Source organism: Paralichthys olivaceus, chromosome 4, assembly GCF_024713975.1.
Source record: "Paralichthys olivaceus isolate ysfri-2021 chromosome 4, ASM2471397v2, whole genome shotgun sequence".
In the NCBI taxonomy this organism is placed as follows: Eukaryota; Metazoa; Chordata; class Actinopteri; order Pleuronectiformes; family Paralichthyidae; genus Paralichthys; species Paralichthys olivaceus.
In genome coordinates this window covers 20,402,426-20,424,693 of record NC_091096.1, presented here as the reverse complement: position 1 = coordinate 20,424,693, position 22,268 = coordinate 20,402,426, and the positions used below count along the sequence as shown (strand labels likewise).

General features: G+C 42.4%; 1 protein-coding gene across 5 annotated transcripts in view; it reads left to right on the top strand.

Annotated features, from left to right (window-relative positions):
• The window catches only part of cabin1 (calcineurin binding protein 1), a 43,583-nt gene extending 22,790 nt beyond the window's left edge, over positions 1-20,793 (top strand). For all 5 annotated transcript variants that reach the window (XM_020093884.2, XM_020093881.2, XM_020093886.2 and 2 more), the window contains 8 exons: positions 5,816-5,979; positions 6,076-6,172; positions 6,322-6,996; positions 10,261-10,335; positions 15,778-16,036; positions 18,549-18,707; positions 18,808-19,010; positions 19,165-20,793. In XM_020093884.2, coding sequence (XP_019949443.2) covers positions 5,816-5,979; positions 6,076-6,172; positions 6,322-6,996; positions 10,261-10,335; positions 15,778-16,036; positions 18,549-18,707; positions 18,808-19,010; positions 19,165-19,308 — 1,776 coding nt within the window. In that variant the 3' untranslated portion in view covers positions 19,309-20,793. The remainder of the gene's footprint in view (positions 1-5,815; positions 5,980-6,075; positions 6,173-6,321; positions 6,997-10,260; positions 10,336-15,777; positions 16,037-18,548; positions 18,708-18,807; positions 19,011-19,164) is intronic.
• Positions 20,794-22,268: the final 1,475 nt, after the last annotated feature.

Below are 22,268 nucleotides of genomic sequence, written 5' to 3'. Positions count from 1 at the left end.
CAATAGTAAACTAATAATAGTTATGAGCTGCTTTCAGACATACACTGAACACCGGATTACCCCCTGACATTCTCCAGAGGGGCTGTATGTGTGAATACTAATGTCTGGTGGGAGCCTGCGGAGTTTCTAAGGACTTTCTCCTGCCAGTCCTTTACTGCAGAAGGTTCTCTTCCTCTGCAGCTCACACGATTCACTGTGATCGAGTGAGGGGGCTGTTATGAAATTTCGAACACGAAACAGACACAGAAAAGAAAAAGAAAAAAAGTTAACAAATATCCCCAGTTGTAAAAGTAGGGCCTTACACGTAGAAGACAATGACAAGATATCAAGAGAGCTTTTGGTGATATGGGCCGACGCCTGTGTTGATGTCCTGTAAACAAAACCAGGTGATCTCTGCACCAGAATTAATACATTACTTCCTGACCTCTGTCTACTGCACCCGCCCTGAACACTCCAGAGAATTCTGTATTGTGAACACGTCTGAGCGGAGAATCTTCGCTTAATCTCCTTCAACATTGTTGATATTTCCTGTCACAGATATAAAATGCAAATGTTTTTTCTATGCTGCTTTAGCAATGTGACATTTTTTTAAATACTGGTATAGATCTCTGTTATGTGATAAATAAATCCTGCGTATAGCTGCAGTTTGAGGAATAACAAATGTACTTTTTATCAATCCATTATCTATACTGCTTATCCTTGGGGGCTGGAGCCAAATCCCAGCTGAGATTTTAGAGGTATGTCTTACCCTGAAATAATAATAATTGCAAAATCACCTTGTGCTACATGAAGTCATCAATTATTTTAGTGGAATCATTAGCTCATTTATGCCTTTGTAACAGAATGCTGTATCTAATATTTTTGGTTTTACGCTGCCGTCATACCAGAGCACCTCTAGCTGCTCACAACTTCAGTGTAGGGAGTGTGTGGAGTTTCCTGTGTGTTCACTCAGGCTCAGCCTTGCCTCCTTCTTCTGCCCCCGCCCCAAGCCGACACATCGCACACACTCTTGCTTACATATTCTTCCACCCACTCACTTGTTCACTGGTGGCAAAGCTCCAAAAAGATAAATGTCCTTGTTGATACATTTAATACAAACATAAATCCATCTTGGTCCTGTAACTTTTCTCAGAACGTGTTTTGAACTGACACTGTCTATTCAGAACAAGCGTTCATGTTTGATTCCACTGCTCGAATGCTACTTTGCTCATAGGTATGCCTCTGCGTCTTGTTTCATTAAGTTAGAATGGTCTTCTGGGGAATGGTTTGACTTGCATTACTTCCTTCGGTTTGATGTGTGACTTGAACCTTTGTGTGTTCAGCTGTGCAATTTGCTGTAGGTGGAGCTCCACAACCTTGTTTTCTTAGATTTTTTTTTTCATACGAGGAGGCGTATTTGTCCAATGAAAATATTTTGTAGATTCTGATTAACATGTTGAAGGGTAACCCTGGCTCTCAGTATGCTTCTCACTGCCTGCCCTGCGGTCTTTACAGCCTGACATTTTTCAGCAGTTTTTTTTTTCCTTACTCACAAAACAGGAAGCAGGAAAAACAAGGTGTGTTTTCTCAGTATGTTTGTGGTGTTGACCAGCTGGAGAGACACGAGCAGAGTTGAAAGAGAGGAAAGGAGGAAGGTGAGGGCTGTTGTCAGTGATATGCTGGCTGAAGAAATACTGTGTGTGTGTGTGTGTGTGTGTGTGTGTGTGTGTGTGTGTGTGTGTGTGTGTGTGTGTGTGTGTGTGTGTGTGTGTGTGTGTGTGTGTGTGTGTGTGTGAGATGATCGTATCTGCTCTACAGTCTGGGTTTTCTCTGGTTAATGGAGACTTTTATACAAACCTGTCTTTTTTTCCCTTTTATGGTTCTCCTCCACTATCGGTGTGCCGTCCTCTACGTGGACCCCACCACATTGATTTTCATGAGTTGATTGTTCAGCCAGTTTTTTGTCCTCTTGTTCTTTTCCTGTTGCTCAGTCTTCAGGGCGATCACGCATCACCCCTCCCCCTGGCTTTTATTCGCCCTGCTCATCTCTCCTCTCTCTCTGTTGCACTCGCTCTGTTTCCTCATTACTCTCTCACTCCTCTGTTTGTGTATATTGTGTGGGTGTGCACTTATGGGCGGGAGTTTCTCAGCTTGCTCTCCATTGGCTGGCAGAGGCCTACGAGGGTTGGCTGTGTGCTGTGTATAGTGAGGGAGAGAAGGCAAGAGAGAAGGGGGGGGGGACAACTCCAGCAAGCTGGGGTCAGGGGAGAGCGGAGATAGAGTGCGTGGGTGTTTTTGTTTTGAGATGGCAGTGTTTGAAAGCAGGGGAGAAGCGAGTCAGCTTGTCCGTCAGTGCCATACTAAGCTTATAGGCCCTGACTCCAGTGCTGCTTCTCCTCTTCTCCAGACAGCTGCCATTCTCCCCCTCATCTTCTTCCTCTCCTCCTCCTCCTCTTCTTTCTTCTTCTTCTATTCCTGTCCTACCGTGTGCAGCTGTGCTTCCCTCCTCTCCTCTCCTGCTGCTGTCGCTGCCCTAGCACCCAAACGCAGCCCACCCTTTGCTCTCAAAGCTTGAACCTCTTTCAAGGTGGAGGCGCTGCTGGTGCCGCTGCCGCCAGCAGGAAACCTGTCTAAGAGAAATAATAACGCTGGTCGTGGAGTAGCTTTCTTTGGTGATGGTGAGTGGCTTTCTCTTTCGCCTTCTGACAACTTGGTGTTGATTTTTGTGTGAGCATTGTTCCTGTTTCATTTTGTGAGAGTTAGCTTTGTACTTGGACTGTCCCTAAATAGTTGTACTGAAGATCTTGTAGTTCTGTTGTCTGCATGTCATATACACTGAAAACAGAGAAGAATGTAGAAACAGCCAGATGCTGGTCGCACTAGCAATTAACCAATTATTGCAGATGGCTAATCTAAAGTGTATCTGGCTGGTAACATGGTGAAATTGTAGTTCTTGTAAAGATGCAGTTGTGACTGCTGGTTACTGCAAGACATATGAACGCACAGTTTGTGCAACTTTCCTGCACTTAATATTTTAGGCCTGTGGCTTTCCTGTCATTGATGCTTCATGAGTAGATGAAGCAGATAAGACAATGTCCTTCCTGCAAACAGCAGGCAGCATGTTGTTTTGGTTCACTGTTGTCCCTGCTCCGTTTTGTCATTATGTTTGTTCATTTTGTCATGTAACAGTCATCTGGTCATGTTGCTGTATGTAAAAGTTGAGTATGGCTTCATCATACCACATTTTTGTTTGAAAACAGCATTTTCAAGCAAAATCCATCTGTGTCCACACAAGCGTTTTGGCTCCGTATCATATTTAATCCCTTACCACAACACGACTGACAACGCACATTACGTGACATCTCATGTACAGTGGGCATTTGCATGCCAGTGTGAACGGAAAGGCATGCACGTGCTGGTGAACACAGGAAGCAGTTTGTTGTTAGGTGCAGAAAGAGCTAGGCTACAAACTAGAAGCAGCAAAGGAAAAAAACAAGAACAGGGATTTCTTTTCAAGACAACAGCTACGCTTGTAATTGATTATCCATGTTGCATTCTACAATGGTATCCAAGGTTAATGGAAGAGGGTCGTGTCAATCAGCAAGCAGTTGTGAGTGTCTACATCATTGTTCCATCTCCGTTTCAACGTGTCCACTTTAAAACACTGCACAGGAGATTTTAAACTAAAACAGGGCCTGATTGGGATAAGAACTTTATAATATGACCATAAAGTGTTCAATATTTCTTCTCATACCATACAAACAAATACATTCTTTTGAATCTGAAAATATATCTCTTGTTCATTCCTGGTTCACTATGCATCTAAATTTACTGTCTGTTTCTGTGATATATCAGCCACGTCTGTGCCAAAGCTGTTGCTCCCGATATCAAGCAATGGTCATATTTTCTCTCATAAAAAAGGAGGGAAAAGATGCTTAAAATCATTGCAGTTAAAGTCTTATAAATCTGCTTTAGCTGTTGTGCTACAGCATAATCTGTGTAAAGCCATGGCTCTGCTTTCACTAAACAGATTTGCTGTGGTTGGATGGTTGTCTGCTGAAGAACAACTCTCCTGCATTAGAGATGTCTTTCTAAGTGAGCGTAGAACACCCTCTCATCAGACTTTTGTTAATCTGTGCATTGAAAGGTTAAAACCTTCCCAAGCCCTGGCTGATTGCATCATATAATAACAAATCTTTTTTCACACGCAGGCATGAGAGCCATTCACTTATTCTTCATAACCACTGGCTGTGAAGCCGAATCATTCCACCAGCTGGATCCTGTTAAACGAAATAACGTTTTCACATATAAAAGCATATTTACATATCTAATGAAATGCCTATTAAAATAAGTAGCCCTCATGATCTAAGAATGAATACTAGATCCTTGATTTAGGAGTTTACTGGGAAGTCTTGGAATGACAGACAAGCAGCATTGCTTTTTCTGTGGCCATTTTAAATGGTCAGATATACTGTAAGTCTTGTCCTGAGGAATGTGTTATGTTTGGTTTTCTCTCTGGCTGTGTTCCTCTACAAAGGCTTTGAAAATGTCACCAAATAATCTGGAGGCTTCTTTTTAGGAGGAGCATCGGCCTCCTCTGGGCCTTCAGCAGCTGGAAGAGCCCTCTCATTTTTGTTTTTGTTGTTCCATCTCGATATGGTCATCTTTGTTTTGTCTGATACACATTTCTTTCCAAGGCCGTAGCAGTACTCCGTGCCATGTGCTTTGTGACGTTACACAGCCTAGGCTACCATCTGCACTCGCTTCAGTAACTTCAGAGCGCAGGAGCTTGCCTCGCTGCACCTGCTGAGAGGACATGTGCTTGCTGAAAAAGCTAGACTTGCCCATCAAAAAACACACCTCCTCACGCTCTCTGCAAAGGAGGACTGTGTTTGTTGGCAGCCAGTCTGCTGGTCTGTAGCGTTGCTTGGACAGAGCTGAACACTAATGAGGCTGCCTATCATGTGTGCCCAGAGAGAAACCCACCCACCCCCCCTCCTCGTCAACAGCTCCTACATGGTCAGTCAGTCCAGAAGATCTCTCCTGCAGCCTCTCCATTCCCTCATTAGGGCTTTCTTCTTTAAATGCCATGTTTTTAACTCGCACTACCCTGATTTCCCTTCGATTTTCTATTTATTATGTCTCTCTGTTAATTGTTTCTGTGTGTCGTACACTCCATAGACCTTTGAACATTTGGATCGGCAGCAGAGAGCAGCCATAAAAATATAAACAGAAATACACTAATTAGCCTGTTGGCTCATTGAGGTGCAGTCACATGCGAAGTCAGTTTCATGCAGACAGCTTCTACTAGACACTATGTTGGCCTGCTTGTTAAATGTTTTTGTAAAGTTGGCAACTCCATGGGAAACAACTCCATCCATTTAGAGTGTAGAACAGGGTGATGGTGGTGAAGGTAGTAATGATAATGTGCCCCCTGATTTTTTACATTTTCTTTATTGTCTGTTATCGCAGAAATCCATCAATAACCATGTGTGTAAGGGACAGGGAAACACTAATTTAGTGCAGTTTATATTAATTGTGTGGGGTTAGGTCCGATTCTAAAAGCAGAATACCTATGGGTTTGGATCGGGCTCATTTAGTTTTCTCTCAGGCCCGGGTTGGGTTTGGACAGAAAAATGTGGCCCGAGCCGCTCTCTACTCTTTGCAAATGATGTCTACTGAAGAGTTTCACCTCCTCCAACCTGAGGTGTCCTTCTGTGAGCTGGATGAAACAGTGGATCAGTAGGAGTCACCATGTCTCCTTTTACGTGTGTTTGTAACATGTAGCATATGACTCTTGACTCAGCTTCTTACTTTTTTTTTTTGTCCACTCCAGGGAATCTGGCGAATTCCAGTAGATGAGATTGATCGCCCAGGAAGTTTTGCATCTCATATGAACCGATCCATTGTCCTCTTGCTGAAAGTGCTGTCTCAGCTTAAGGATCACGATACTCTGCTGAAAGTCTCTTTTATGCTGCAGAGAACCCCTGACCAGGGAAAGTAAGGACAAACTTTGTATGCGACGATTGTTTCTGTTATGTTTGAAGTATTTGATCCATGACATCTCTCCTCGCTTCTTCTTTTCTCTCATTGAAGGAAATATTTACGGGATGTTGATCGCCAGGTTTTGGCCAAGAGAGCATTTTTCCTAACTGTAAAAGTCCTGGAGGACAATCTAAACAGTCTCACTGGGGTAAGAAAGCACAACTCACAGTACACACACACACACACACACACACACACACACACACACACACACACACACACACACACACACGCTCAGTATTTCAGAGGTTCGCCATGCACACTCCACATTTTTTGACATGTTTTGTTCTCTTTCAGGTGTCGGAGCAGCTTCTCAAAGCGCCTGCGCCCTCCATGGGGGAGATGACCACAACAGACACATCCAACAGGCCCAGTTCAGAGGACAGCAAGCATGCACTGCCGAAGAAGCCTGTGCTCACTGAGGGAGCCACAGACACAGGGCCCAGGGATGCCTCACAGATGCAACTCACCCCAACACCACCATCCACAGATAAAGGGAGTAAGGAGCAGGAGAGCTTTCCTGGGAAGGTGGAGACCGCTGGGAGTGTGGAGCACAAGACAGGGCCAGAGGAACTCATGGATTTGGACACTGGCCACTGGAAGTCCTCTACCACCATTGACTCACAGGGCAACCAAATGGAGGCTGGAACCTCCCTAAGTGCTGTGGAGCCCCAGCAGAAAATGATGGACAGCAACAGGACACCAGAGCTTTCTCTGGAGGAGCTAAGTATCAGTTCCAGGCAACAACAGCCACAAGCCTCAGCACCCAAGGTCACTGTGGCAGCCAGTGGGACTGATCAGGGGCTACTACGGAGGCCGAGCAGGAAAAGGAAGCTTCTGGAGGATGTGGAATCTGGAAAAACCTTACTGCTTGATGCCTATAGGGTGTGGCAGCAAGGCCAGAAGGTCATGACCTATGACCTGGGACGCATTGAGAAGATCATGTCAGAGACTTATATGCTCATAAAACAGGTATTCCTCATCCCACATATCACACCTGATCCATGTCCTGTACACACACAAATAACATAATAACTGCTAGTATATGTGCCGCTGAACTTTTTCTTTCTTTTTAGCTATAGTGGGACATGAGTGAGTGAGTGAGACTCATTTCCCATTGCCAGTAGAAAAGTTTGCCTTTCTGGGTATTTTTTGAACTTCAATTATCAGACCACTTGAGTATAACTCATTTTCCAAAAAGGCACATGACTTTTTGAAGAAAACCTCAGCTACTTTCCATGGAAGAGAGTCACCTGTAGCTTACTATGTGCAAGTGAGAGGTATGCCTCTCCTGGTGTCTACTCTGTTCAGAGATGGCCAGAGAGGAAGGGCAGCAGTTTGTTACCTGTTTTGGTTTTGCACTGTGTAAGAAACAAAAGCTGCATGCACACATGCACTTCAACCCTGAACTTTTCTAGACATTACCAAGAACAGCTTTAAATGTCCAACTTAGTAAAACTGGACATTAAACAGACTTTACCCTGACAGATGCCAAGTGCAGCCTGTGTAATGTCTGATTGAGTCAATGTACAAACAGATAAAGGACTGAAGTGGGCTGATACTAGACAGAATGCATATAAAATACAATAAAATCATTAATACTTCGGCCACTGTTTTCTACAACATCCTCAATTTTGCATGTTGATCACACGTTCCAGCTATTTTTCCAGGTTTTGACTTAATCATGTTATTTTGCAAAGTCATTTGTGGTTTATACAAGCCACTCTAAAATAAATTGGGAAACCCCTCTTCTAACTGAACTAGATACAGGAAACCCATCATGCAACAGGGACTTTCCCTCTTTACATTTCAACAAACTAGCTCAAAGTGTGGTTGTGCTTTAACTCTAAATAACCTATATTGAACCTCTTTGACTGAGGTCAGCTCAGCTGTTACTTGCTGCCAACTCTATTTGTAGCACCACTATGTATTTCTAAGATTTTCTTAGTGATGTCACATGTATTTGCGGAGCTGCATTGGAACAGTCAGTGATTTCTGCTCTTTTCCTATTCGTTAAATTTGTAAAATTGATTGCATCTGTTGCAACTGCATTCCCACAATTTATACATTTCCATGGTTGGCCCTGTGATGAATTTCCGTGCCTGTTCATACATGGTGTTTTCATCCGTCTCACAAGTTATCAACTCTATCTGCAGGTGTGAACGCAGCCAAAATGCATTGAGGACACTTTGAGATCATCACTCAGACCACATTCTGAGATTCTCTGGCCACTTTCTTGTCACTGTATGAAAATGTGTGACGTCCTCTTGCCTGCTACAGTTTCATAATAGACCAAATCTATTTTTATACATCTCAGTGTTTTTATTACATTGATTTATTTGTGGCTCCCACCTCAGTATCTATAGACCACCACATTTAGATTTTCCATTTTTTTTGTGATGAATAAGATTTTATTTCATTGTAAAATGTACTTAGAGATGTCCACCCCCAATCAGATCTACCTCACTAAAATGGCAAACGGATGTGATAACCATGAATGACGGTTGCCAGGCACTGAGTTCTGTTGCGGAGACCAAATTTTATAGATGTATCAAATATTCAATCAATCTCTAAAATTAGTATCTGCATTGGCTCTATTACATTTTTATATTGTTGAACTTTAAAATACTTAGCTACTTACTTACTTAATACTAGAAGCAGGGAAAGGGCTACTATTTGTATAATTATGATTATTGTTTGAAGTCTAAAAATCAGTGTTTTAACATTAGTTCTTCATAGAAAGTTTCAAAGAAACAACACATTTCTTTGTTACTCAGTTAATGAAAGTCCAGTTTCAAGTACTTTCTGTGGCACTGATGATGTAGTTGCACATCATCTCACATCAGTCCATGATGCCATATTGACGTGCAGATCAATGTTGACCGTGCAGAAGTTGCCATTTCACTGGCTGTGTTATCCCAGAGAGCTGTAGCTCTACAAGGACAGTACTGTACACATAAGTAAGCTGAGGACATGTTTCAGCCCCAGCAGCCTTTAGTTTCTGGTACAATATAAATATAAAATAAATATTTTGTCAGACACACCCTGAGAGAGTAACCAGAACCAGCCGTGACATGTTTCCTGTAACCAGATGAGTTATACAATTAATATGCCTTGACATTTTCCAGAAGCACAAACGGCAGATGCTTTTGTGGTATTATGGTCTGGTGCATTGCACAGCTGCACACAGTTTAAAGTTTCAATACTTTAAATCTGTACTGCGCATCATTTTCATTCTTGTTTATGTTTTGTCAGGACGGCTGCATTTTCAGGCAGATATTTCTCTTTCTTACAGCTCTACATTAAGATGGTACAATTCATAGAGCCTCTAAATTGTGTTGACTAGACAGACAGGCAGAGAAGCCATCCTACTATTTTCAACATGAGTGAAGCATGAGTTCTGCTCAATTTTGCCTTTAGAGGTTCAGCTCTGTGTCATCATGCCGGGAGCTAGATTTTACAGCCCAGAGCAGTGCCTCAGAAAGTGTTTTAATAATAGCTTGTGGGTGTTATCAAACACTGTCTGTTAATAACTGCATTGTTTAAAGGTCCCTCCATCTCTGAAAAAACATGTTGGTCCTTCGCACCTCCCTGGGTCTTCTCTGTCTTCAGTCTGATACAGATCACTGGTCTCATTCTAATAGGAATCATTATGTATCATTGCGAAGTCATCACTTGAAAGTCTGTGTGATTCTTTGAAAGGGAACGTTTGCAGAGAGCCAGAGTGAATAGAAAGCAGAGGGCCGTCCCGTCCTGTGTGACGCACTGGAGCTCGACTCAGTCCATTTAACAATTGGCATAATTTGCAAAGTGGAATGTGGCTGCTGTAAAATCCCTCCCCTTGGGGGGGTCCCTGAATCGAGTTTAACAGGAACATAACAGCTGTGTGAACAACAGCTAAGCTCACCAACTCCCACACACCAACTCACTGAGCTGGGTCCTAATGTGAGTCTTTTTTTTCTGCTGCTATGATCAGAGGCAGGAGCTCAGAGGAAAAATCCTACCTGCTCACACAGCACCAGGAGAATTTGTTATTATTGTGGCATCAGTGTGGAGATGTAACGTGATGTGTACACAAGACCGGTCAATTCAGAAATATATGTGCATTCACTGCTCCAGAGTCAATTGAGGTAGTTTCACTGGATTGAAAGAGATGTGTGAAAAGATTTGCGACTGTTGAATATGAAGTTCTGTAGCTCTACCCTAATGTCCTTGTTTGGTGTGTTCTCCCAACAGGTTGATGAGGATGTAGCTCTGGACCAAGCTGTGAAGTTCTGCCAGATACAGTTGGCCACTTCTGCCCAAAGACAGGTAAATCCACGTTAACTTTTCTGCCTCCTCGACAGCTTCTCTTGTAATGGGATTAGATCTTTCATAGTGAAGCTTCAATTATTAAAGGATCTTGTCAACTGTTACATGTAGGGTTTGGTTATCCTGGAAACACTTGTGAGAGCAGGTTACACTTTAAAAACAGCTTCATCCCTCTGCCCTCTAATCAAAGCTATGCACCCAAAAACAAGTGAACGTGCACTGCCTGACATTAGCTAGAAGATGACTTCTCTGTGACTTGCTCACTAACTCCTGATTACCGTCTCTGTTTCAGTGGTGTATGTATACATAGACAGGTCGCTTAGTGACAGACAGGTGCGCCCACCAATCATTTCACTAGGACTAATTGGTCTTGATTATTACAGTCACCAGACTCCAGCACTTTTTTTTCAGACCGCTGTATTTATTGATGTTAAGAGGATTTCCACAAATTAGATAAAGTGTTACAGAAACAAGTTACCAGCGTGTAGAATTTAGTTACATCTAGTAGTGAAGTGGCATTTTGCAGCTGAACCCCCCTGAAAGAGAACCTGTGGTAGCCTTCAGCTACTGCTTCTGTAGAGAGGACCCGCTCTCGATGTAAATATAGAATATCTAAATATAAAGAGCCCATTCTAGGTTAAATAAAACAACAATTCGTACAATTTAGATGGAACACACTAGTGACATAACAAAACATAACTAATTATTTTGCATTCAATTCCTGCCAGTTGATCCCTCTGACCTAAATCCAGACCTTAAATGATACAGCAGCATTGTTTCAGTCACTTGATGAAGACTTTAATGGCACAAAGAGAAGCTGTCCATTATGCTTGTATTTGCAGCAGGTAAGTGTTTAGCCAAGCTTATATTGTTAAGACGTTGCTACTTTGGCACTGAACTAAAATATAACTATAGATTGATTAAAGTGTTGTCTCCAGCATAGCAAACATATCCTTAACTAACCAAGCTGAAACTATCTATCGGAGGTTGTACAGCCCACTCACCTGCTAATACTAGTTTATAGCATGGTTGATGTTCTGTTGTTTGTTTAATATGTGGGGACGTAACATGTAGCATCTGTAGTAAAATGTGCCAAACTGATGAGTAACTCGGTAATTCCCAGACTTATTCAAGTCTATTTTACTCCAGCCTGCCAGGACTAAATATAGCTCCAAGTGTGATGTCAATACTCCCTCACGTCTCTTTGTTGCTAAATTTATCATCCGTTTCAGCTGATAATTGATATTCATGTTGCCTAATAGCATGGACAATGTGCATATGATTTAGAAGGCAAAACAACAGAGTAATCTGAAAACGTAAATAAACAGAAATTAAATAAGTGTGTCTAATTGTAGTACAGTGCTTTGTCCTCATATTCCTCATCAAAAAATTAATTGCTTGGGCTCATCCTGTGTCGGTGACTCCCTCTTCCTCACATCCCTCCTCCTGCCCACACAGGCGTCAAGGGTCTCTCTGCCTACATCCTGTTGTCACGGTGATGTTCCCCGAAACCTCCAGCTCATGAGAAGTAGCAAAATAAAATCTCTGTTTCCCTCGTTCACTTATCGTATCATCTCATTTTCCGCATGATCCTCTTTGTCGTCTTTGTTCGTTTTGTCTTTTCATTCATTTGTCAAATTTTCACGCCTTAACCGATGGCATGGAGATTATGGTGCAGACTAGGCTGCCTCTGTACACAGGCTCGATCTGCAGTGTAATCAAGCCGCTGTTTATGTGTAATTATTGTGCCACAGCCTCATGTCGTGGTTTGCATTCTGTTGAACTTGTATGTATTAGGAAATGTGAGTAGGCATGTTGGAGATCCCAGCTTGTGAATATGATAAATTCTTGCCTGCTTCTTACAGATTCACACGTTCCTTCAAGCCCCCACAAGAGCAGAGGCAGAAAAGCTTGTATGGCGCTGAGCCGGAAAATCGACTGTTTTGTGCTCTGTTTTGTTTGCTCCCCCAGTTTGATGCCACTTGATGCAGAAAGAATGTTCAGGTTGAATGACCTGTGCTCTTTGTTACTGTCGAGCAGTGAATATCTGATTTATTTTCAGAATTCTGTTGGTTTCAACTCACTTCTTGAGGAGAAGGTTCGCTTTTCAGAGAGACATGCTGATAAAACATTCCAGTCCCGCCCTAAATTCAATTTAATTTGTCACAACATTATCAACATTAGCTCAAGGTATCAAGCACATCATATTTGATGTACTTTTATTAAGGATTTGCTCATGAAAGAATTTGGATGTCTGCTTCACAAAACAGCCTCAGTCTCATTTGGGCAGTCAATTTAATTAGAATGTTCCTTCAATTGTGTTGGAAAGATGACCCAACCTGCAAAAGACTTTTGACAGCTGCTCTAATCATTTTAAAAGCCCAATCTCGATAATTGCAAAGAACTATCTTTCAATTCACATTGTGTAATCTCAGTTCGGTTGCCAGCAGCCCACTCGCACTACTCTGAACACTCAGGGAAGCTACAGGCTGGCTGCAAGCTATGTGCTGCAATTTTCTCAGGTACACTGTATTTTCTTATGCACATGGTCTGCTGAATTGTTGGGGTCTTTGTTGGCGATGTTTAATTCATGATGTGAAGCATGAAAGCTATCTTCGGAGTTGTGGTGTGTGCTGGAAGCTGCTGTGCTGCTCTGCATTGGGCTGAATGATCTGTTGCTGTTTAAGGTTTTGGAAGACTACTGTTGTTTGTTTGATTTGCCTGTGCTCAGCTCTGTGTCAATCCCTCGGGAGCTTCATCAGTCACAGCTCTGACTCAGAGCACAATTTGACTTGAACAAATGCTATGAGAGCTTTGTTCCTGCCAAATTACCTTGTGCTAATACAGTATCTGTCAGAGGCAGCTCATGGTGACCGAGTAATATGCCCCTGACCACTGCCTCAAGGTTTTTGAGGTGAAGAAATCTGTAGCACATCTACTCATCACAAATGTTGTAGTGCCGTATAGAAACCATTATTTCTTGAGCTTGTTTAAGTTTATATATAAGGTAGTAACAGCCACTGGGTGTCGCACTGGTACCAGCATTGCTGTATACACCCCTCTTTTGCCTTTACTGTCTGTGGGTGTTGTGAAGCCCAGTCAGCCTGTAAGCAGAAGCACAACTAAATAAAGTAAAGCAAAGTAAACAATCCAGCGAGCTGCTGTACTGACTGTTAAATTATCTATTGAGTCTCATCTCTGCTCCCGTCATGTGTCTGTGCCTTAAAGGGATAGTTCACCCAAAAATGAAAATTCACTCACTATCTACTCACCACTATGCTAATGTAGGGGTGAGTAAAATGTTTGAGTCCACAAAACACTTTTGGAGACTCAGGGGTGAACAGAGTTGCAGCCAAATTTAATATAAGTGAAGTGGTGATACATTTTTCAAACATAATAAAACAACAGAAAATCCATACTGCTCTTGTGGTGTCATCCAAGAGTCCACAAGCGCTGACATTTATATTCGACTCGTAACAGCGTCAGAGATGCTAGTGGATGTAGCAATGCTAATGCGCACTCCGCACGTGCCCTTGTGCAAGAGCTTGTGTGCAGTGTGTGTGCGTTTCCGGTGTGTGCGCGTGCGAATATGAACTTTAAGTTGCTTTCAGACATGCACTGAACTTTTCTCTGGAGGAGGAGCATGTGTGAACGCAAATGTCTGAGTGAGTACAAACCTTCTCCGCCTAGTATGGTGTCTGTAGAAATCCAGGAGAAGTCGATGTGTGAACACAGTAGGGGATCCCCACTGGATTCACCGCGAGTGAGTGGGGCGGGTTATTCTAACACACAACTCCTGCCTCTACCCGCTGCACCCAGCTGCTCCACCTCTCACCTAAATAATGCTGAGGATTGGTTGCTATGCAGAAGACCTCGCGCTGCATTGTGCATGTGTGAAAGGCAAACTCTGTAGCCAATTCTCTTTATTTTACCTACAGGTCATGTCTGAAAACAGCTTAAGTGTGAGACGCTTCAGTAAAGCTGCTTTCAGACATGCACTGAACTCCGGAGGTCAACTCTCTGAGTGAGAGCCTGTCGAGTTGCTGTGGACGTTCTCTGCCTGGACCCCTAGTATAAGTTCTGCAGAAATGTGAGAACACAGCAGGGGATCCTCCGCGTGCGAGTGGGGGGGGGGGTGTCATACATGTAGAAAACAGTGATGAAGATGTCAAGAGAGAGAGTTTGTGGTGATAAGAGCCAACGCAGGTGTTGATGTGATGAAAACAAAATCATGTGATCTCTGCAGCTGAATTAATATGTTACACTCTTTCTCCGCCTGCTGGAATAACCCTCACCTGAATCCTGGAGGAGGATTCGTTGCTGTTGTGAACCAACTGAGCAGAGAAGCTCCCGCTGCGTTGTGCATGTGTGAAAGGAAACCTCAGGAGAAAGTCCAGACCCAAGACAAACATGTTTGAAAACGGCTTCAATAAATGTGTTGACTTATTTTGGGCCCCAAGCACAGCACACTCAGCCAGCGAGTGGCTGCTAGCAGCTTGTTAGCATAGCCGTGCTATATGTTGCACACAGATGGTGTTCTGAGAAGTTGTTTCTGCTCTAAGAGCAGCATGGTGGCAGGAGACAGGTGAAAACAGGTGACTACTATGTTCACCTGTGTATCATGTTTACATCACTGTCCATCAGAGCTGGATCCACTTTGCTTTATGAATACGGGGAGGATCAACGGTTTCACAGGGAGGGACTGACATGCACTAATATAAACATGTAGTAACATGAACATGCCCACACCTTCATTCTCTGACTTCATTCTCTTATCAGGATGCCTTTACTCCACTACCTTTATGTAGAAAACAGCTGGCTGTTTAAAATCTCATATATAATATATGACCACAGTTGATATATATGACTGAAGATCTTGGTTTTAAGGCTTTCATCCAACTTATGATCCATTTGAAATTGAAAACTAGAGAAGGTGCATACTATTCACTTCTTTAAAATGTGCTGCTCTGTGTTGCCATGACAGCTGCCGTGGGAGCCGGGTGGCTGTTGTCACGGGTTGTTTGTGCAGCTCTTGTGTTTGTAAGTGGTCCTCAAAAGGACACCCAGCAAAGTGGCTCAGAGGGATGTAGTGTGGTGTAGAGCTGTGCTTCACGCCAGCACCCAGCACACAGCCTTGTGCACAAGAAAGCCTGCGAACCCCTGGGGAACGACATCACAACTCTGTTGAGGTTGAGGATATCATTGCTTTGTGAAGAAGCCGACACTAATAGTGCTCATGTGTGTTGTTTGGAAAATTCATCAGGATCGCCCGTGGCTTACTCTGTTTTTCTAGCGCTGAGTCTCGAGCCAGATTTGGTCTCCAGGGAGGTCGATGTGCTCTTCTCAGAAATCTACCTGAGCAGAGGATGGTTAGCGCTGCAGATAGATCTCCAGGGTCAGTCGCACCTCCTTACAACCTCTGCTCTCCTCTGTTTCCAACAGTCTGCAGGAGATGCCCCGACCACCCCTAAGTACACCAAGGATCACCGAGACATATTCTTCCCTGCCTCCTTGCCGACGCCCGTCCTACTCGGCCACTCCGCCTGCCACCCGCTGTCCGCCCAGGACGGCCAAGCCAAAGTGGTGTACGAGCCCCTGAGTAAGGTGTCCAGGCCTCAAGCCTCGAGCTTCCACGATCAGCCACAGCACAGGAGAGCAGCGAGCCACCCTGCTGCAGCCATGGCCTTCCTGCCACACACAGGTACACCGCCCCTCATTCACACCATCACAGTCAATTTAATGTACTTACGTCTGAACAAAGGTTAATACTCCTTTTATACACTTATCATTGCACCTTCGTATCCCAGAAGGATTTCACAAATGGATTGCTCTGTTCTGTTCACATTGTACTGCTGCTGACGTGGAGCTCTGCTGTTGTCAGCTCACTTTGTAAAGATCGTAATAGTCCAGGAGATCAGCAGGGGGCGCCTGTTGACTGGCTCTGTTATATAACAGCACTCTCTGGCCTGGTTATGTTTTGCCTTTTGGGTTTTGTCAGTTCCCCAGTTTAAGAAATCAATGTCCTCCAGATTGTGAGTCTTTTCTCTGCCTACACGAGCTTCTGGCACAATCACTTCTCATCATCATAATGAGTATTCTGCTGGATAAATATTATGTTTGTGTCATGCTTAATGTCTGAAGATGTAATTCATACACACAGTGTCTTAATCCTGAGTTCCTTTGGTACTCTGGATGGCATGAAATGGAAAAAATAAAACCACCAGATCATGTGAGGCTGACCCTCCACCATATAGTATTTGGTGGTGTATTCTTCTTAATATTTGACCCCATCTTTCACATTATTAGATCTAATTGATATATATATATATATACAATGTTTTAATAATTCTAAGTTTTTCTGTATGAAGCCAGCAGAACCACTAGAGGGCGGTAAACAACATTTAGAGAGACTGAAGTCAATCCTGTTGTTGTTGAGGCTGTTTTTTTTCTGTCAGATACCGTAAGTGCTCAGTAAGTGGAGCTGTTGCATTTGAGTCTCATCTGGATGTCTCCTCTGGGTTTCTCCTTGTTTACTGCAGTCACACTTTGAATCTCTACGTCACTTTTACATCCAATGTCTGTAGATATATTTTGTATGTTACAAACTTGACACAGTTGTTGCCTTTGAGAATGAAAACAACCCAGAGGACTGTTAAGTAACAAACGTTACTCAAACACTTTAAATCATGCAGAAAAGACGCATGTAGAATCCTATGGGTGCTGTTCTTATGTGATTAGCCAAACTTTTTAATATTTTTCATGGAAACACATTTAAGAGATACATTCACAAACAAATTAAATGATATATATATATATATTTATATATACTATTAAACAATTACTTATATAAACATTTCATGTTTACCATTCATATGATAATTCATTTATCAATACAAAGCCATTTTTATTGAGGTCAGCGGTAGGTGACAAGATTGTCCATGTCCCGATTTTTTTTTTTATAAACAAAAAAAAGTTTCATACTTTACAATATATACAATACACATGGATATACATTCAATATTTAATACTAGTTTTATTTAATATCTAGATCTCTGAATTGTGTCCTGTGACAGTCTGTAAGGCTGATCTCTACAAACAGAACTGAAAATATAAATGTAATTATAATATTAGAATAAACTCCATTGACGCAATCTTAAGTTATTATTTTGTTCTCGGTTCAGTTTCCTCTCGAGTGTAATTTATATATCAGAATCTTTAAGTGAAAAATCCGCCCCGAAATATAAAGAGCAATGCTTGAATTAATGAGCTGTCAGAAGTCTGCAACATGGTGAAGGCACTGAATTATGTTTTTGTCCTTAATTGGAAAAACAAAACTGAACTGAGCTCAGTTTTAACAGAGAAAAGTCAATTTTATCATCTTTCACACCAACAATTTTCACAGCAGCCATTTTGACATGAAATATAGATACACACTGGCATTTCTGATCACACTGATTCAAACTCATTACATAAATAAAACACAATGTTGGTTAATGTGATCAGTGTCTGTGTGAAGAAGCTCTGTTCACTGGAGGTCAGGTGACCAACTAAAACTCTCTGCTAGCTTTATGACGATCAATCAATCATCATATATCTTTATATCCCCAGACACTGAACAGATCCACAAATGATTGAGTTAAAGTAAAATCTGTAACCTCCAGCTGCTCTGGTTTGTGAGAAATTGTGTAGAATCAAGTACACACACACACACACACACACACACACACACACACAGACACACACAGAGGTTAGCTTTGAGCGACGCTGCACCAGTTGGTGTTATGTAACTGTTTCCAAGGCAACGTTAATGGAGAAGCCTGAAAGAGTGTTAGAATGTTTTTGTCGGCCTGAGCTTAAGGAATGCAGTAACTCGTAATGTAACTGTCATTACATGTGGTACATAGATGGTTCAATTAATCCGACTTATCGTTTAGTCTCTGATCGTTCCTTAAAGTAAAACAAAACAATTTTTACTCATGTGGTTTATGTCCATTAACACAATTTGTGCAGCCTCCACTTGATTTGAAACAAAATAATGCATAGTCATTGTAATGCCATGATATTCTTTGCATCCTTGTCTTATAACAAAACCTCACTAGCAATGTTCTAAATGTATTTTCTTTAAATTAAAAACTACAAAGCTGCCAATTACTCGGATTGTTCTGTGCCGATGACAACATTTTTTTGTTGTGTGTTTTTGTTTTTGCCCACAGAGGAGCGAGAGGAGTCCTCCGAGGGACTTGCGTACCGTCAGCAGGAGTCGCACCTTTGTCAGCAGATGAAACTCGCCACTGTGTCCCAAGGACAAGACTCCACAGCGGGCTGGTTCCAGGAGGAAACTGCCACATGTAGCACAGCACAACCTTGTCTAGGTCTGAAGCTATGAACGAAGAGCGCGACAGAAATGAAACTGAGTGTACTCTCTGAATGTGTACATGATGAAGATAATGTCGTCTCCTTTTCCTCTCACAGACCAGCAGCAGTATGCCAGCATTGACCAGTCGAAGCTTCCAGACCCCAGCCGAATTCGCTCCCGTGTCCCCCCCAACATGCCAAAGCTTTTCATCCCAGCCACAGTTACCAAGTTCCCGCCAGAAATTACAGTAACACCTCCGACACCCACTCTTCTCTCCCCCAAAGGCAGCATCTCAGAGGAAACCAAACAAAGACTCAAGGTACGCAGTGTGTGTGTGTGTGTGTGTGTGTGTGTGTGTGTGTGTGTGTGTGTGTGTGTGTGTGTGTGTGTGTGTGTGTGTGAGTGAATACACTCAGTACATCTGTCTAGTCCAGCACTCTCAACAGTGCCCCCTGCTGTCTACTCCCATACAGAACGTCATCCTGTCGTCCCAGTCTGCGGCCACAGTCAAAAAGGACACTCTGAGCCAGCCGGCGCTGGAGGTGCAGGAGACGTCCAGTCAGGAGTCGTCTCTGGAGAGCGAGTCTGACGAGGAGGAGGATTACATGGACATCTGAGCCTCTGGAGGCCTCGTGCACACACTGAAACTGAACTTTACTCAGCCTGACTGCCAAATCCTCTGCCCCTGTCTTTAAAAAAACAAGAGAAAAGGAGCGGTACACGTCACTGCAGCTGTCTTTGTTGATGCTATTGTATCCTCTCATGCACACAAGCAGTATTGTCATTGGCTGTCATGTCACTGTGTTGCTGTGCTTGTCAGCAGTGATGGTGTGCATGACAGACGGCGGCGGCTTTAGTCTCACAGCATGTCTGTAACGTACCAGTTATGCATATCACTCATCAGCTTAGTGAGCTCTCGGGCACCAGGCGGTACGCTGGATCTTGAGAGAAAGACTTGTTGGCCGTCAAAGCCGTGTTTATGCATCTTTCTCCCTGTCGTGTGCTAACCTTATCTCACAGCTGCAGCTAAATCCTCCATAACTCCCCAATCTGAGGTGCCTCAGTGTGGACTGACGCTCAGCAGCACATACCTGCTGTCCTCCACTTTGACCTTTTCCTAAAGCATGAGATTTTAATCTGCAACACGCAGTTTTTGATGATGGACATATTTCAATGTACACAAAGGTGAAATGAGGACAATCGGCTGCAGTCGAGGGCCGTCTGTGGAGCCTCACAACCTGTAGCAGATTGGAAATGTTTACACTTAATATTCGGGATGTTTTTTTCAGTTAGCACTTAACTTTGTGCTATTTTTGTATGCACTGTATTTCTTGTAATAATAATTGTCCTGATATATATTTTTCTTTTTGTTCTGTGTGCATTTGTAGCGAAGCTGAGCAGTTCTTATACCAGGAAGACGTCCTGTCACCAGCACCGATCTGAATGATATGGAAATTTGAGCATTTGCTTATTATGGAATTAGATTTTCTACATATCACAATCCAAATATCTTTCCATACATTTTGGCTTTAATGGGTGGAGCATTAAGCTTGAGGAGTGTGCATGTGTGAGAGTGCAAACGTTGAGGTAAGCTTAGATTCCAGTCAACTCAGGAATAGACTCGGCGTTAACAGACACCAGGCGAGACCTTTCCTGACTTCAGTGGAATTGAGACGTATGCTGGGGCAGACTCTTGATTACAGATGCCTTTCCATTCCAAACCACTTTGGTAAATTTGTCACAATTCTAGCTTAACTCAGAGGAAGACAATAGAATGTTTTTTACAGATTGTTTTCTATAGAGAGATATTTACTGATTTTTGAAAGATGTCTAGAAAATTATTTTTAAAGCTACACACAACTGAATAAGTGTTAACTCTCACCCTTGATTTCCGAAAAAAAAAAGGTTTTGTATTTGATTTAATTATTTGTTTTTTTTACTATTCTGCTGCATTTCAGCAAATGTACCACGGCTAAAGAGGAGACCAGGGGAAAGGCTTAAACTCACCTCCCCTGGCTCAGGCTGCTGGAAGGGAACTGTTCTTTATGTCTGGACTGAATGAATTATAGATGTCAAACCAAAATATATATTTGAGAAATGCATATTTGTTCTGTGTGCTCCTGACAATATTTAACCACAGAGTTCCTCGCATCAGATAAGACAGATCAGCAGAAAGCTCCTGAGCTTAGAAGCACAGTAAGTGTTAAAGCGTCATCTGTTATAATACGTTCTAATGACGCAAAATTCCAACTGATTTTGAGAATCCACATCCACAACGATTGTCTGACATAAAACACAAGTTATACAACATGCACTTTCATTGGGATCATTCATAAAGCTTTGTCGTTTGGCACAACAGACACTTGTTACCTGTACAGTGTTTCAGGAAAGTGAATATGATGCATGAGCAGACACTCCATGTTGTTTTAAATTAATATTAATGTATTAAAACCTACTGCATCACTCTTAATAATTCACTGCAGATGTGGTTGACGTTTTCCTGCCAGTGTGAGCACCTCAGACTCAAAGTGACGACTTTATCCACCCAACAGAAATACATTGCAGATTTACCTTATCATGGATCGAACCTGTTTTCAATCAGAGTGGAAGGTGGTCGTAAAAATTACTGGAATATAAAGCAGTAAGTTAGTTGTCAGCTTGGACGCAGCAGCAGCACAACAGAGTTTTAAGTTTATGCGCAGCCGGTGTTGCCTTAGAAACTGAAACCATGTTATTTAAATTAATCCCCAGGGAATTTCATAGCTGCCAAAAAAAAACACAATAGATCAACTTGTCGCTGACAAAATCTTCCAAGATAAACTCAAATATGTTTCATTAAAGTGTGAGATTTAGTGGCAATGATCTCTCTTTTAAATGATTTTGAACTCCAGACTTTACATCAGGAAAAGCCCCTCACTCTGGTCACCGTGCTGCATCTCTAGGACCACCCCGCTGACCACAGACCCTGCGGTCAAAGGGCTCGTACACTCTGGTGTGAAGTCTCTGACACGAGGGAAGTCATTAGTCTTCATTAGCAACTTCCAGGAGTGTCTTATGAAGTTGCTGTGAAGTTGTCATTTGCCCCCTTTGCCAGGCAAGCTAGATTTGAGGTTTGTTTTCTTATGTGCTCGACCAAATGTGAACCCGCCCGGCCCCCCGTAGTCGGTGTGCGTGAGATCATGGTCACTCTGCATTTAGGACAGGAAAGCTGCATCTCCCTTTTATATATTTTCTTTTTTTTTTCAAAGCTTTTGCAGTTTGTCAAATCTTAAACAAAATCTGTGAGCATCATTTTCACAGGAAGTTCTCAGCTAACAGAGCTCCTCATAAGAAACTAAAAAATAAACATATCAAAAACAACTAATAATAATAATGATGATAATAATAAAGAATACAGAGTATAAAGTAACTCATATTTTTTAATTTTAATCAAGGGCAGAGGACATAATACCACAATCTTCTAAATTGAATCAAATCTGACTAATAAAATTTAAGAAAATAGATAAATATAGTACATGTTTGGGTGCCATGCAGGTATTTGCATTTCTGTTCCAACACAACCGCTCTAAGCATATAA